The following is a 12316-nucleotide window of genomic DNA, read 5'->3' on the forward strand; positions in this document are numbered from 1 at the left end:
TTTGCTAAATTTATTACCTGAAAGCTATGAACATTTAACCAAAATTCTGTTATATGGTAAAGTTGCGGTTAAGTTTATAGATGTTTCTAATGCTTTGTTAAACAATGTGTATCATAAGAAGAATTAACTTGATCATAGAGACCCAACGCCATAAGTATTGGTTGCAACAAAAGGTAGATTGAACAAAAAGAAAATAGGTGGATCAAATAATAGGAATAATCCAGATCAAAGTCTACAAGGGAATCATCAAGAAGAAATCTTATGAAAGATGAGTGTGTCTATTTTCATCAGAAAGGGCACTGGAAGAAAGATTGTCTAAACAAGGACAAGTCAAATGCAAATGTTGCACCAAAAGCCGACATCGAAGAAGATTCAACCTTTTCTATTTCATCAGATATGTATTTAGATAGATGGATCCTTGATTCTGGATGTTCCTATTACATGTGTCCAAACATACATTAGTTCTCAAATTTTGAAAAACTTGATGGAGGAGTTGTCCTTATGGGAAACGACAATGCCTGTCAGACAAAAGGGATTGGAATAATATTATTGAAGATGCACGATGGTATAATCAAAAGACTTACGAATGTGAGGTACATTCCTGATCTAAATAAAAATATTATTTCTCTAGGTGTTCTTGATTTTGATGGTTATAAGATAACACTGGAAGATGGAAACTTGAAAGTTGTACGAGGTACATTTGTTGCAATGAAAGGTGCTCGGAAGGCAAATTTATACTTCCTAGATGGGAGTACTGTTACAGGAAGAGCAACTGTCTCTAGCGGTTCTGAAGAAAAGACATCTAAGTCTTCCTGCCTTTGGCACATGCACTTAGGGCATGCCGAAGAGAAGGCTTTGCAAGGCTTAGTGAAGCAAGGTCCACTTAAAGGTGCCAAGACCCAAAAGTTTGATTTTTGCGACCATTGTGTATTGGGAAAGCAGACAAGGGTCAAGTTCAACACTGTTGTTCATCGCACCAAGGGAACTCTAGATTATATCCACATAAACGTTTTGGGACCTTCCAAGAATGCTTCACTTGGAAGTAAAAGATGGTTTATGATAATTATTGATGATTTTTCTAGATATGTTTGGGTATACACCATGCAACAGAAAGATGAAGTTCTGGATGTCTTCCTTAAATGGAAGAAAATGATTGAGACTCAAACTAACAGGAAGATTAAAAGGCTCAGATCTGACAATGGTGGTGAAGACAAATTAAGTCCTCTCTTAGAAGTGTGTTAAGAAGAAGGGATAATTAGACATTTTTCATTACTCGGTACGCTGCAACAAAATGGCGTGGCAGAACGAATGAACCATACTTTGGTTGAGAAAGTTCGATGTATGCTATCTCAATCCAAATTGAACAAAGAATTTTGGGCTGAGGCTTTGTCATATGCAACCCATATCGTCAACATAATCTGTACGATTGCACTAGATGGAAAAATACCTAAAGAGGTATGGTTTGAAAAACCTATTTGTGATTTTGATTCCTTACATATATTTGGATGTCCTGCATATTTCCATGTCAAAGATTCCAAACTAGATCCTAGAGAAAAGAAAGCTAATTTCTTGGGCTCTAATGAAGGAGTCAAGGTTTTTGACTTTGGTTTGGTGAATCGAAGAAATTTTTTTATGAGATGTCACACTTGACGAGTCTGTTATGCTAAGACAGACTACCTTAGTGAAAGAGAATGAAAGCCCAAATACTCCTTTTAAGGTGGAGCTTGAGATACGAGAAGATCCAGAAAATATTATTGACGATCATGGTGAAGATGAAAGTGATGATCAAGAAGAGATCTCAGTTGAGGTGGAGGTTCCCTCAGCTTCACCACCAGTCAATCAGCAATCATAATCTATTACCGCTACTCGACCAAGAAGGAAGATTAAAAGGCATGCTAGATACACATATTTGGTAGCATTCACTTCCAGTAATTGATGATGACGTCCCATGCACTTACAGAGAAGCTGTGCAGAGTGTTGACGTCAAGAAATGCAAGTTGGCAATGGATGAAGAGATGAAGTCTCTACACCAGAATTAGACATGGGTGTTAGTTTGACCTCCTAAAGAAAAGATGGTTATTGGCTTCAAATGGGTCTGTGCCAAGAAGGAAGGAGTTCCTGGTAAAGACAACATTCGATAAAAAGCCAGACTGGTAGCAAAAGGTTATGCCCAAAAAGAAGGAGTAGATTACAATGAGGTATTCTCACCTTTTATCAAGCATTCTTCTATTCAAATTTTGTCAACTTTGGTAGCACATTTCGATCTCAAGTTAGCTCAGGTCGATGTCAAAACAACTTTTTTCCATGTTACTTTAGATGAAGAGATTTACATGTCTCAACTGGATGGTTACAAAGTTCTAGGATGTGAGAATTGGATTTGCAAGCTAAGTAAGTCACTGTATGGTTTGAAGTAGTCACTGCGATAGTGGTACACGCATTTTGACAACTTTATCAGAGAGTAGAAGTATACCCACAGCCAATACGACCACAATGTATACTTCTAAAAACTCCAAGATGGTGCTTTCATTTATTTGCTCTTATATGTTGATGATATGTAATTGCATGTAAGAGCAAGGTGGAGATTGCCAGGTTAAAGACTCAGTTAAGTTTAAAATTTGAAATGAAAGATCTTGGAGAAGCTAAGAAGATTCTTAGGGTGGAGATCACATGAAATAGAGTTGCAAGCACAGTCTGTCTGACACAAACTCAGTATTTGAAGAAAGTACTGGAACAGTGATACATACGATAAAACTAAACCTGTTAGTACACCACTTGCATCTCATTTTAAGTTAAGTGCAAAGATGTCACCTAGCACCACCGATGAGAAGAAGAAAATGGAGCGTATTCTATATGAAAATATTGTGGGTGCTCTGATGTATGTAATGGTATGCACCAAATTTGATATTTTGCATGCTGTTAGTATGGTGAGTCATTACATGCACAATTCCGGTAAAGGTCACTGGCAAGCAGTAAAGTGGATTCTACGATATATCTATGGTACTGTGAATATTGGTTTGAAGTTTGAGAGAGACAAGATTGATGGTAAACATCTAGTCAGCTATGTTGATCTGACTGCGCTGGTGATTTGGATAAGTGTCGATCAACTACTGGTTATATGTTCACAATGGCAAGGGGACCAATTTGCTAGAGATCGACAGTGTAGTAACCTGTAGCTTTGTCTACTACAAAGGCAGAATATATGGTTGTAACAGAAGCATTCAAAGAAGCTATCTGACTTCTTGGGTTGACCAGGATTTGGGTATTGTTCAGAAGAACGTGGAGGTTTTATGCGATAGTCAGAGTGCCATTTGTTTAGCAAAGAACCAAGTCCATCATGGTCGCACTAAGCACATCTATATTGATTTCATTTTGTTCGTGACATCATTGATGAGGGAATGTTATATTCTCCAAAAAGTCAGACTGTAGACAAGTCTACAGATATGCTTACAAAAGTAGTTACAGGGATCAAGTTTCAACACTATTTGATCTTGATCAACATCTTTCAAACTTAGAGCTCCTAGGGCACATGTGGAGGCAGCGCTTTTGGTTTTTGGTTTTTTTGCCAAAGTAGAGATTGCTGGATTTGACTCAAAAGTCAAATTGTCTTAAAGTTGTAAATATATAGTTCAACTTTCAAGAGATTTGAGACTTATTATTTGCCACATTTGTCAATGAAGCTATGCAATAGCTTTTGACTTATGCTATCTCATTTATTATATATAGTTAGAAGATGAGCAACCACTACAACAAAAGGGACTTTTCATCCCACTTTTTACACATGAAAAAAATAAAAAGTGAGATAAAAACTTTTGATCCCACTTTCACATTTGGAGCCTTAAAAAAATTTGAACAAGGGCATTGTTTGGCAAACGGATAAAAAACGGTGTTGAAAGGGCTATTTTTATGCATTTGCCAAACGCTACTTTAGTTTTTAAGTGGGACTTTTTATCCCGGTTTTTATATAAAAATCGGGATAAAAAGTCACATAATATTAGGGCCTTTTAATGTTGTTGGGCCTTTACACATATAAAAGGAACATTAGGTTTTAGGGTTTCATTTACACATATCAGTCCCTCCCAGCCGCCTCTCTCTCCTATCCCTCTCTAAGCGACTGTGCAACATTTCTTTCTGCCATTTTTTTTTCTTCTTCATGCTCAAGCAGCTCAACCTCCAAAACAGTCTGCTATTTTTTTTCTTCAACCTCTAAAGCTCGAGCCACGACAGAACCAAAAAATTGACGACAAATGACGAAGCCTCTGCTATCTTTTTGTTCATCTGATATCTTAATCCAGCTACTCCAACTGTAGATCCAAGATCCCAATCTCGAAAACTCAAGGTTGACACCACTTGAACTCTTTTTACTTCTTTGTTTCTATGTGCCTCACTTGCTTTTTTTTTTTCGTGCAGTCGGCGTTGAACAACAAGCTTTGGCATGGTGTATAGTTTTTAGGTTTATTTTGTTCATATTTATTTTTTAACTATTATGAAAATTTTCTAGGTTTGTATTGAGCTCTACACCCATATTCGAGCTATGTATTGATTCATGGGAATATTTTAGTTCAAAATGTTTTGTGTTTTTTTTAATTAATCTATAAATCAATTTTTGTGTTGAGTGTATATCGATTATGTATATCCATTTCTTATTTAATTTTATGGAGCTGATATAATTTTTTTTGGGTTTAGATTTTTTTATTTTATTTTTGACATTTAATCCCGGTTTTTACATAAAAACCGGGATAAAAAGAGGTCTTTTATCCCAGTTTTTAAAAAGAGGCCTTTTATCCCAGTTTTTATATAAAAACCAACCGGGATAAAAGACCTCTTTTTATCCCAGTTTTTATATGACTTTTTATCCCACTGGCATATATCACGGTTTTTATTTTAGCTAAAACCGGGATAAAATGCCCTTAAAAAATGGGATAAAAAGCCTCTTTTTGTAGCAGTGTACCTATCATTAATTAAATATGGTTGGGAGATGAGCAACCTCATTGATTCATATGGTTGGGAGATGGAGCTACCTCTCATTATTACATTTGGTTGGGAGTTGAGATTTTTCTTCTATAAATATAGAGCTCTTAGAATAGCATTTGTAATTCAATACATACACTTCAGTACATGCAATTTTGTGTCTATGAATTCAGGGCGAACTATTCGAGTACAACTTTGTACAATTGGGTTCATTGGGAAATCCATGAGAGAGAGCATCTGTATAGCTAAATTTGAGAAACACTTGACAGATATTATTAGTAGGAAGTCTGTATCTGTATTTAGTATATTTTCTACTCAGATTAATAATATTAGCTGCCTCCTATGAAGTAAGCGAATTGCCGAACCACGTGATTCTGTGTGTGTGTGTGTGTTTTTTTTTTCTTATTCACCGCTTTGATATATGTATTTATCGCTATCTTTCGCTATTTATTGCTTTCGCGCACAACAATAGGATGATAAAGATAGAGAATGATGTAGGGTTTGGGGTATGTAGGCTTAAGCCCCTTTTTTTTTTAATAACTTTTAACGTCAGTGTAAAATTTATATTGTCTTTAACATGTGTTGTTAATGGGATCAATACTTGTAATATGATGTTATTAACGAATTTTTGCGTTATAACGAAGTGTTGCGTCAATTAATGTTTGATGTTATGGGGTGACGCAAAAAGTCATTTTTGGAGTAATTAACGTGTAAATCCTCATTATTTTATAGACATTGATCACACTATAATAGAATATAGTTGTGCTTGTGTTCGATCCCTGCGAAAGTACAGATGCTACATTTTTATTTTGCACTTTTGGATAAACGTAGCTTAACAAGACTCGGAAATCATTATGATAATTTCAATAAAAATAAAAAACTCGGAAATTATTATCATTGCCTTCATGTGTGCTATTTGGCACTTTTGGACTAAATATGCTTAAGCAATAAACTCCAAGTTCACAATTGCCTTTTTAGCATTTAATGCATGACCTAAGTATATCTTTCATAAAGTTAGATACTATGTATTTTTAAGTGGGTCTTTATGAATAGAGAAATGTTAAAGGGCACCAGTGGTGCCTAGCACTTTCTTATGTGTCAATATCGCTATTGGTCTAATTAAGTATCGGGTCTCATATAATTTAATGTAATAGTTTTTAGGGAGTATCGCTAACTAATTGTAACGCGACATGTTGCAAAAGTGCTAAGCACCACTGGTGCCTAATAGCAATACCCTCGTGAATAGGAACGACCAATTTTGCATTACTTGGAGTAGGTAGCTATTCTTGATTCTTCCCTAAAGGCCTTTCATTTCAATGTACTTACTTTATTCCACATTGTGAATGTTATGGGCCCGGCAATTCCGACCCCAAATAAATTTTAGTAATAAAAATACAAATTAAAACACCAAAAAAGTATCTAGCTTTGAATAATAAAGATTGCTTGTCGATGTTGCATTTTAGAAACACGATTAAGTTTTGTTTTTTTTTAATACTCTCTGATAGTTTGGTTGTGGAAAAAAGAAAAAGTAAACCGAAGCCTATGAAATAGTACTTCTTGCAGTGTCACAAGCAAATATTATTGATATATAGCTAGCTAGTGAATACCAAAACTTTAGAGAAATTAAATTATTATACACATCAAACCCCCATGATAATTATATATGAACACGTATACGTACCCATTAATATATACTTTGAAATAACAAAATTAATAAAAAAAGAAACAACAATTGATTTTTCTTTTTCTTCTCTTTGGCTTTGGAAAAATATAAAGAAAATGTTCCATTGGATAGGTAACAAAATGCTTAAGTTATTATTTCAATAACTAAGAACAGTACTAGTACTACTCATAGTCATCATCTGTTGTAAGAAAAGATCACCTGTGATATCATCTAAGACCCCATTGAGTAAATGTTTCTCAACATCTCTTACAACTTCATCAACTTCAACGAATGCAAACATGTCTTCATTCCAACCCAAATCCCACATGCAATTCACATGGGGATCTTTGTTAAACAGTACATCACTTTCCAACATCCTAGGCAGATACTCATCCACTTCACAATCATCCTCTACACCGTTCCTACCGTAGGATCTCAATTTCTCAAAGTCCTTACTCAATTGTTTGACTAGCCAATCAAAGCTTGTTATCTTCACCAAACTTATACTAACACAACAAGGATATAATGCCAACTCATGCTTTCTCCCTATTCTTCTCATCAGCTCATACCCACAGTCTAATATCAGCTTTTTGTCTTCATGGTCACCACCATGATCATGATCGCCATTATTGGGGATATGGAGCTTCAAGAGAGCCTCTGCTGTGTTAAGGAACAGTTGATTCTTAACGAGTATCTGCTTAAGCTGGTTTTCACTCTCGCTCAGCGGCTCCACTACTACAATAAGCTTATTATTATTGCTTATAGTGTCCAGTACTGATTTCTCATGATTCATCAATTCACCTACTTCCACTGTTGACATGTCCCTAGTGGCTTCTTTGTTGTTATTATTGGCTCCTGCAAGTTTTCGAGAGTGAAATTTGATGACTCTATATGATGTAAGCTTAGCTTTTAATTATATTTTCAGGGGATTTTTCTATGTAAGTGATATTAAATTTTAAGAAAACAAAAGTACCGTTTGGTAACACTTTTTTAATCAGTTTTTCTGTTTTTAAAATTGAAAAAGTGAAAATATTTTTCAAAAACATGTTCTATATAATTGTTTTTACTTTTCAATTTTTTAATTGAGAATCAAAATTTTTTTAAAAAAAAAAAAAAAAAAAAAATCACTTTCCATATTTTTTTAAACATATTTTTTTTCTTAATCAATATATTGGACTTCGATCAGACCCGGACTCAAATCCCCCCATGGCCCTAGCCCTGAATCTGACCTCTGACTTGCACCCAAATCCGACTCCGGACTTAGACCCGACGTAAATAAAATCAAAAAATAAAAATGAAAATAAATTTTACAGAACACACTTTTGTTTTCTGTTTTTAAAATTGAAAAACAAAAGTGGTTACCGAACGCATTTTTATTTTTCAAAAGCAAAATTTTTAAAAACAAAAATTTTACTTTCATTTTGTGATTAAAAAATTAGAAAACAAAAGTGTTACCAAACGGCACCAATAAAGGAACTTCATCTAAACAATTAATAATGAAGATTTGACAATTTTTTTTTTGTAAGGGAAGATTTGGCAATTTAGTTATTTTTTCTTTTTTCAAAACAAAAATAAAAACAAAGTAAATATTATGTTTTGTAAAAATGTTCAATTGAGCCTCTCTATTTATTAAATAACAATTTAGATTAATATTTTTTTAAAATTATATAAAATAATACACTGAGTTAAATTCTTGTTGGAATATAATAATAACCTAACATGTAGATATTACTATTAGATAGGTTATATATATAATTTTCTTTTTTGCACATTGGTACTTTTGATTAGGGATGTGGCAATTCAGGTCATAATATGACAACATGGCAAATTATTACGGGTTAAGGTCATAAAAAATAGGCGCGGACCGAAATTAGATCGAACCCAAATGACATGATTATTATTTGAGTTGGGTTAAGATTTATGCATGTGACACGAAATCGACACAAATTGACCAATTTATTTCCAATAAATCATTAAAATTATAGTTAAATTATTATTTATTTTCATAAAATATATAATTAGAAAAAAATTGATATAAGATAAATAATTTATATTTGATATTGAAAATTTTATTATAATTTGTGATAAATTATTTTTATAAAAATTAAATATGCGATACCAATCATGTCAATCAACATTTACCACAAGTATAGTTGATACACAAACACGATAAGTTAACACGAAAATACGACAGATCAGATTAGAGTTAGGATTTCTTGACACAAAATATATATGGGCCGGATTAGTATTGACCAATCAAACAACATAATACGAACACGAATATGACATGACAACACAAATTGCCATCCCAACTTTTGACAAAGAGTTATAATGTTGGAAAAGAAAGATTGTATATTGTACTTACCAGTAAGTTCATTTGAAACATCTCCTCCACATTTGTGCTCTTGATCATCTTCACAAAAAGGTGTTTGATCTTCTTCAATAATAGGTATCACGTTTTGGTCCTGCATAACAACCAACAATATATCATTAATTATATATTAACTTATATAATTCGTAGATTGAAAGGCAAACCAAAAATAAAAATATAGCTAGAATTCAATTAGCCATTACTAGTAAGAATTTTTTTTAACTTACGCTGTCATTTGATGGTAGTGCTTCTGGCTCATGCAAGCTTTGATAGTCATCTTCCTTTGAAGTATTCAGGGTGTACTTGTTCTCAACTTGTTCTTTGAGCAAATTTGGAGTCAAATCATTCAGTTGATTGTTTACGGTTGATCTATTAGACTTGATGATTCGTGGTTCTGCTTCTTCTGGTCTAATGTCTCTAAGTTTTTCAACCTTTCTAGATTTGACTGCTTCTTTCAAAATTGAACTCTGGTGTCTTGGTGGCCTGGTCAGGTTGTTCAAACTCCCACTTCTTCTGCCAAGTACTTCATTATTATGCCCTCTAGCAACTTTTGCTTTCTGTATGATTGGCACATGAACAGCTTTCTCATCCATAACTGGTGGAATGCGAGGCTTTTCTTTTCTTGGTTCAGGTTCTTGTAGTTTTAGAGACGAATTCTGATCCGGGTTTCGATTGTTGTATTCCTTAACGAAATTAGATTCAGCCAAATTTCTTTCTACCCCCACCACATCGTCTGTATTAGTACCTTTTTTCAAACCTTTCTTATTCAACTTTTCTTGGTTAGACTGTGGCTGCTGCGCTTCTGCTGCTGCTGCTGCTTCTGTTGAAAATTTGTTCCATCACGGACAGGTTTCGATACACTCTTTGCCATAACTTCACTACTACCAGTGCTACCCTTTTGTTTTCTTGTCTGTAAAACTTGTTTTCCATTATCTTCTGATACTAATTTTCCAGGCACGAATGGTTGTTGAAACTCTAAATTGTTCTGTGATTTCTTTTGACAGCTTGACAACTGTTTCTTCTTATTATTATTATCCATTCGACTTGTGTTCTGTTTGTATTGAATTACCACATTCTGTTGCTCATCTTTTCTTGCCATGGTCTTATCTGATCTTGTCATTGCTTTGCTCCCTTGCAAATTCTCCCATGGCGATTTTTCGTCTTCCATAACAACCTCAAAGTTGAAAGGAGAAGAAGGAATAACCTTTTTCTCTTTGTTCACCACCACAAATGAAGGGCTGTTATGACCAAAAGTAGTCTTGTTAACTTCTACCACTTTTTGTTTTCTGGGTTGTACAAGATTCTCAGGGACTTTAGCTTTGTGTCCAACAATCTTAGGAGTGTCTCTCTCTTCTTCCTGTACCACTCTCCGAAATGACTGATCTCTCTCGTCTTTTGGTTTGGAAATGTAGTTTCTCTGTGCTGTAGAAGTTGGATTCTCAGTTTCAGGAAGCTTATCTAATCCCATAAGCTTAGCAATCACACTGGGAATTCTTGCCTTTTCTGATTTAGAATCAGATGAGGCCGGTTGATTCTTTCGTTCTGATAATGTGGAAAGACTTCTGGCATTAGAACCAGAACTGATTGATCGATTGTGGTGGTAGGAACTTGATCTTGGGGCAGGCACTAGCTGGTTTTCATGGTTGAAGTTACTATGTTGTGTTGAGTTAGTCAGAGCTGGTAGACTCTGCTTATGGCCATTTCTTCCAAACTCTTGGATGTTTTTTCTTGATGGCTTGTCGAAAGAGAATCTAGGAACCTCTAGTTTCCATTCCTCAGCTATATTCACACTACTTTCGTCTTCGTCTTCCTCTCCTTCCTCGAGCAATTTGATTCGGTTTGTCTTCTTTTTCTTCTGTGCACTACTACTTACCATGAACTCAGAAGCTTCCTGCAAGTTGACAAGCATCTTCAGTGAGTTCTCCAAATCTATGGCTCCTTTCAGTAGTTCCTTCCCAATTTCAATAGAGTAACTATCAAAGTTAAGGCCATTGGAGCAAGCTTTAAGGATTTGGTTCAACTTCATTGCCCCTTTTGATATCTCATCAATTTGTACAGAAGAAAAGGCAGGGAATTGGCTAGTTGAAGGCCTGTGCCTATCAGCATTGCTAATAGAGCTTCTTCCCATCTGTTGTAGAAATCCAAGCATTGAACTTCTTGTGGATGAATCTGTTCTTCCAAGTTTTCCAGCATTTTCTATTGCGAAACTCAAAGCCATTGAAAGATCTCCAAATTGCTCTGACCCTTGGCCTCTTCCATAAGACACCAACTGTTGTTTTCCTGATTCTCCACTCAAGGATGATCTACTACCTCCACTAGACTTTAATCGAGTATTTCCAGCTCTAGAACCAACCTATACAAAATAATTAAACATTTTTTAAGTTTCACTTCATTTCGTCTGTTGAAATTCAACCAATAAATCAGTAATTGCTTTACCATTTCGTTTGTTCTTACATCTTTGTATCCTTTATAGTTTTGCTTGGCATAAGAATAGGCATCTGTAATGATTCACCAATAAACATATCAATTAACTGCACCATTTACAATTACATAATGAAGCTTTTAATTATTATTTATGTAATTATCTTTCATTTTTTTTTATTTAGTAAGTCAGAGTATAAAAATAAACTAATTCCATATCCTAATTATAGCAATAAATACTCAAAGAACATAATGTTAATTTATTGCATGCACTAAAAAATACCATTATTCCATATGAACTAATTCTATTCAAACATTTTTATTATAATAAAAACTTATACAATGTAATGTGAATACTAAACTTAACTAATTACCAATAATAGCCATTGAATTAGAACGGTTTGAGCTCTGTGATGAAGCAGACATTCGCTCCTTTCGGAGACGAAGATCATCCAAAAGCTTCTGAGCAAAATCTGACCTCTTGGCCATAATGGTCACCGTCTGATCAACTACACCACCTTCAATATGGGCACATTTATGTTTTGTCAGTCGGCATTTTTCTTAATACAGGTAAAAAAATGTAACAAGAAAAATAAGAAGAAGAAGAGATGAATACCCTGTTTTCTTTTGTTGGTAGAGTGATTCTTTCAGGAGTTGGGTGAGGTGGTAAGTCCATTCCAAAGTAATAAATGGTGAAATATTATTTATTTATTTAACTTAAATTGTGACTAGTTTGACGTGAACGTTAGCTTTCTTCTATCTGACATCTGAGGTTGCTGACTTTTTTTGTAATCTAAGCAATACCAACGATTTCAATGGCCTTCTTTTCCAAGTTTCCTTCTCTTTCTTTATTTCTTATTTTTTTTTTTTGTATTCATTTCATATGTTTCTCT

At 34.4% G+C, this 12316-nt stretch overlaps 1 protein-coding gene across 1 annotated transcript; it reads right to left on the reverse strand.

Moving 5' to 3' along the window:
- Positions 1-6599: 6599 nt before the first annotated feature.
- On the reverse strand, positions 6600-12316 carry LOC115700700 (uncharacterized). The gene is given in 7 exon segments (XM_030628338.2): positions 6600-7486; positions 8997-9096; positions 9230-9768; positions 9771-11355; positions 11439-11500; positions 11798-11941; positions 12040-12316. Coding segments are annotated over 6 exon segments (3099 nt in total). The 5' UTR covers positions 11913-11941; positions 12040-12316; the 3' UTR covers positions 6600-6788.

Source organism: Cannabis sativa, chromosome X, assembly GCF_029168945.1.
Source record: "Cannabis sativa cultivar Pink pepper isolate KNU-18-1 chromosome X, ASM2916894v1, whole genome shotgun sequence".
In the NCBI taxonomy this organism is placed as follows: Eukaryota; Viridiplantae; Streptophyta; class Magnoliopsida; order Rosales; family Cannabaceae; genus Cannabis; species Cannabis sativa.